We start from the raw sequence: 5,483 nt of genomic DNA, 5'->3' as shown, positions 1-5,483 counted from the left end.
AGGTCCAGTCCGGATATTTTGCTGTTTGAAACGTTTTTTATGACTTGTAGGTGGCATTGGTGGGTAATTTTAGTTAACTTTAAGGATAATTTGGATGACGTACGGAAGAAGCACTATTTGCTTTATTAGTAGGTAAAGATAAAGATAAAGATTGATATTGATTATCCTCTTGATTATTTGAGTCAGGGTCGACAAGGAAGGCGTGGCCTGCACGATGACACTGATAGGCCTCCACGTCGCCTCGTTTTATATATACGAAAATCAACTTCCATTTCATTTCATAGCAACTTCAACTTCAATAGATGGAGATCCCTGACCAGGTCCGTGCTAACCCTTTTTCTTTCTTTCTTTCAGCTGATGAAAGGATTCTTCTCCAGATCAAGCTTCTCGTTGCAAATTTGTCCCCTGAAATTTGTCGTTGGTTTGTGTGCAGACCGATCCCTGCGCGATCTGTCTCGGTTCCATGGACGCCGCCGGTGGTCAGGCCATCTTCACGGCGGGGTGCTCCCACACGTTCCATTTCAGCTGCATCTCCGCCGGCGTCTGCCCGCTCTGCAACGCGCCGACCCGCGGCCTGCCGTTCCTGCGACCCACGCGGCCTCCGCCTCCGCCTCCACCTCCACCTCCACCGCCTCGGCCGGTGCAATCGCAGCCAGGGACCCATCCCCTCCGCCCGTGCATCGTTCCCCCGCGGCAGCCACCTCCCGTGCATTTTGTGTCGCTCATTCCCACGCAGCCACCGACACCGCCGCCGCCTCCGCCCGTGCATTCCGTGCACGGTCAGCCACCGACACCACTGACATCGTCGTGGCCTCGCATTCCCACGCAGACACGGCACGTGCATTTCGTCCACAGTCAGCCACCGACACCCCCGCCGCCTCCGCCCGTGCATTCTGTGCACGATCAGCCACCGACACCACCGACATCGTCGTGGCCGCGCATTCCCACGCAGCCACGACAGCCGCCGCCACGGCCCGCGCATTTCGTGCACGATCACCCACCGCCGCCGCCTCCGCCGCCGCCGCCCGTGCGTTCCATACGCCGTCAGCCACCGCCGCCGCCACCGCCCGTGCATTCCGCGCATGGTCAGTCATCGCCACCAATGACATCGTCGTGGCCGCGCTTACCCACGCAGCTACGTCCGCCGCCACCGCCGCCCCCACCGCCACCCGTGCGTATCCGTCAGGCTCAGCCGCGTATGGTCGTCTTCGACGACGACGAGCAGGTTGGTCCGACCTCTGGGCCGCCAGCTGACAACCCATCACCAGTCGCCGCGTCGAACGAATCAGTTGTCGTCAACACGCACATCGAGTACCCGGCCATAGCCAGGGATTCGTCCAGCGACAATTTCGCCGTGCTCGTGCACGCCCAGGCTCCCAGGATGACGGACACCACGGCGGCCGGTGGCGACGCGCCGCGCGCGCCGGTGGACCTCGTGACGGTTCTCGACGTCAGTGGCAGCATGAACGGGTACAAGTTGGCGCTGCTGAAGCAGGCCATGCGGTTCGTCATCGCCAATCTCGGCCCCGACGACCGCCTCTCCGTTGTGTCCTTCTCCACGAAGGCGCGCCGGGTGACCAGGCTCGCGCGCATGTCGGAGGCCGGGAAAGCCCTCTCCGTGAGCGCCGTGGAGTCCCTCACGGCGGGCGGCGGCACCGACATCGCCCAGGGGCTCAGTATGGCAGCCATGGTACTCGACCAGCGCCGGCACAGGAACGCCGTCTCCAGCGTCGTGCTCCTCTCCGACGGCCAGGACAACTACATCATGATGAGGCGCGATGGGCCGTCCGGCGTCCATGCGAACAACTACGAGGAGCTCGTCCCGCGCTCCTTCACGCGCACTGGCGCTGACGGCGACTGGTCGGCACCGATCCACACCTTCGGCTTCGGGAACGACCACGACGCGGCCGCGATGCACGTCATCGCCGAGGCGACGGGCGGCACGTTCTCGTTCATCGAGAACGAGGCGGTGATCCAGGACGCGTTCGCCCAGTGCATCGGCGGGCTGCTCTCCGTCGTGGTCCAGGAGGCACGCATCGCCGTCTCGTGCGTGCACCCCGGGGTTCGTGTTGTCTCCGTCAAGTCCGGCCGTTACGAGAGCCGCGTCGACGAGGACGGCCGCGCTGCGTCCTTTCGAGTCGGGGAACTCTACGCCGACGAGGAGAGGCGTTTCTTGCTGTTTCTGGCTGTGCCAAGAGCCGAAGCGACCGACGGTGACACCACCGCTCTTGTGACAGTGGCATTCAGCTACAGAGACGCGGCGACCGGCGCCGACGTGAGCGTGGCGGCCAAGGATACAGTGGTGGCGAGGCCGGAGCACGCGCCGAACGCGTCGGAGCGGTCGGTGGAGGTTGAGCGGGAACGCGTCCGTGTAGATGCGGCGGCGGACATCGCGGCAGCAAGGGCGGCAGCGGAGCGGGGCGAGCACCAGGAGGCAGTGAAGATACTCAAGAACCGGCAGCGTGCAGTGGCGCTGTCAGAGGCGGCGCGCGACGGCGACCCCGTGACCGTGGCGCTGGAGGTCGAGCTCCAGGAGATGCGGGGGCGCGTGTCGAACAGGCAGACCTACGCGCTGTCGGGTCGGGCGTACATGCTCGCCGGCATGAGCGCGCACCAGCAGCAACGCGCCACCTCGAGGCCGATGCCGATGTCGCTGAGAGTAAGTCACGACGGAGCGGTTGAGGCAGTTGCGGAGGCGTCCAACGAGGCGACGATGTCGTACGCGACGCCGGCCATGCGCGCCATGCTGCTGCGCTCGCGAGAGGCCCGGGAGGCGTCGGCCGAGCAAAGGCAGCAGCCCAAGGCTGAAGAAGAAGATGACGGGAGCTCCGAACCCAAGATCCAAACTCCAAAGGACACGTGAAGCAGTAGCCGTTATGCACATACGAAAATGGAGTATAGGCTACGTACATTTCGAATAAGTTGGAGTTCGAATAATTTTATGGGGACTGATCTGCGCCGACGGGGCCGCGCGCGAGCCGCAGGATCCATCAACCCGGCGTTGTCCGTATCGTTGGATCCGTATGCAACATTTTTCTCTCTATGCAGCAAAATTTCGATACTATGTAGCAATTTTTTAACGGTTGCAACAAAAAATAAAATTTATAGCAAAAAAATATCTACGTGATCGAAGCAAAAAAACCAAGCTGATGGTACGTGGTAGCAAAAGTCAAACACCGATTGCAACAAATATTTACATGACGTGTATGCAACTTTTTTAGTAAACGGTTGCAGCAAAACATGATGTCGGTTGTAGCAAAAATTAACACAGTTGTAGCAAAAAGTAAAAAACATCGATTGTAACGAAAAATCCGACGAACTGGAGTTGCAACCAAACGTATATGCAGCTTTTTTACTGAGATAAAAAATAGTAAAAAAAAAGCTTGCAGCAAGAATGACGCTGGTTGCAACATATTTAGACGAAAAATATTGCATCCATTGAACACAGAAGCGCGCGGGTGGGAAAAATGTTGCAAGGGCCCGCGCGCGAGAGGGCGACCGGCGCGCGGGTGGGAAACGATTCCCTAATTTTATTGTTTATTTTGTTAAATGCACTGTAAGTACCCTAACTTATCCTGCCCAATTAGTTTGGTGACTGAACTTAAAGGGAATATCATCGTGTTTTTAATATACAGTTAACTATTTTAAATCCACTTAAATTTTATTAAAAAATCATGTTTATATGAGATGTTGTCTCATTCATGCACCTCATACATCCGTAATATCCATGACACACCTAGTCCGCGACATATTCGTAACCGAGATAGTTGTGCACGGTCGTGATCAGCACGGCTCTCATGTCAAAATACTCTCTTGTGCTAGTGTCACATGTCTTGAACGGTGTTGTCCATAACATGTCTAGATCCTCTTTCAGTAACCAGAGATACAGACTAATATCATTTTCCGGTTGTCTTCGCCCTTGAATAAGCATAGCCATTTGTATATCTATTTTGCCTTCATGCACGTTCGAATTTGAAGTAACCGAACAAGGCCTAAGTGTTCTTCGCACGAAGTCACCATTCTACCAGTGACCATTTCTCTTTGATCTGGCCATCAACAAGTTTCAAACTTCTCCTTCAAAAGAAACAAAGAACTGACGTATATGACGTTCTTTGCACACCTTGTTTCGATCTGGGCCGGTCGTATGCGCCCGCGATATCAGCATAACAAGCTTCACTAAGGTATCGCGAAGCTTTGTTTTTGTTGACACCCTGAAACATGTCTGCACCAACATATTCAAGGGGTTAACACATGCAAAGAATGTCTTGGCCTGATTGGAGGACCTGCAAGCAACGATGTCGGGGTCTTGGAGGCGATGAAGACTTTGTTTCACAAGCAGTTGTTTAGACTTGGCTTGCGGGGTATGTTCCCGTCCAGAACCGGCATGAGTTCCTGTGAGCATGGTGCTACGTGACTTGCAGTAGTAGCCTTCACAAGTGGGGGCGGGAGCACTCAAGGATTTATTTGTTAGTGTTGCGCCTTTGAGTAGTCGTGATTTTCAAGATGAAAATCCAAGGTCTAGTCTTTATTGATTATGCGTGACATTGGCTTTGTTGAAGGAATTATTTTTGGGAACACGGTCTTTTTCTAGGGTAAAAACTTACGATCTTTGATCAGGTGCATTGTTTCCTTCGTGGATGTGTTGCTTTTGAAGAACCATCTTTGTAGTCCGGTTACTGTCTCTGTTGGCGGTTAGAGTGCTACTATTGCGGATGATTGATCACCATGTGAGGGGCGTTTTTTTTGCTTTTTTTATTGTTTACATCCTTGGGTTTTAAAACATCTTATTGTATTCCTTTCGTCACAGTTTAGAAGGCGTGCATGAAAATTCTGTAGAACCTATGTGGTTATTGATTGGCTGTGAAATAAGTTTAAAAAATAGCATTCATACTACGCATGCATATAAAAATGGTAGAACATAGTAATAATTACATATCAGGAGTAAATACAATGCGTCTTAAACCTTGTCTATTGTGAAAATGCGCGTAAATTTAACCGTGTCTTCTAAACCGTGACGGAGGTAGTAGCAAGAGTCTAAATGTAATTAATAGATAATTAATATCTATTTGATATTAATATATTGTCTTTCAGAAAAACGCTTGGCTAAAAAATGACTCGTGCTACATTAACGCGTGGTTTGGACATGCACTAAAGAAAACTCATGAATCGTAAAGTTCGTATTGAACGGCCTACTAGTTAGATGTGAGATAACTAATCTCTACTATTAAAGGAGGATCTGCCATCGCCGTGATGGTTCAACCTCGTGCGACCCTCCTCCTAACGCTAGCACTTCCACTGTTAGCAGTTTCACCGATTTTTTTCATCCCTCCATAAACCAAACGATTAAATACAGAAAAACCGGTTCATAGGGAAAACCCTCTACATGACCACGCACCCACGTCCTCAACTGCGAACCGCTTGCCTCCTTCCGCTACCTCCCGTAATCCCATCCCTCCCCTCGTCTCCCCGTCGCACGCGACCTC

General features: G+C 53.1%; 1 protein-coding gene across 1 annotated transcript; it reads left to right on the top strand.

The window, feature by feature from the left end:
* Positions 1 to 287: 287 nt before the first annotated feature.
* On the top strand, positions 288 to 3,085 carry LOC123447393 (E3 ubiquitin-protein ligase WAV3-like). The gene is made up of 2 exons (XM_045123990.1): positions 288 to 320; positions 434 to 3,085. The coding sequence occupies exons 1-2, from the start codon at positions 303 to 305 to the stop codon at positions 2,861 to 2,863; spliced, it is 2,448 nt and encodes an 815-aa protein (XP_044979925.1). The 5' UTR covers positions 288 to 302; the 3' UTR covers positions 2,864 to 3,085.
* The last annotated feature ends 2,398 nt before the right edge of the window (positions 3,086 to 5,483 follow it).

The sequence above is a fragment of the Hordeum vulgare genome, chromosome 4H (assembly GCF_904849725.1).
Source record: "Hordeum vulgare subsp. vulgare chromosome 4H, MorexV3_pseudomolecules_assembly, whole genome shotgun sequence".
NCBI classification, from domain to species: domain Eukaryota; kingdom Viridiplantae; phylum Streptophyta; class Magnoliopsida; order Poales; family Poaceae; genus Hordeum; species Hordeum vulgare.
This window is presented reverse-complemented; position numbering and strand designations above follow the sequence as displayed.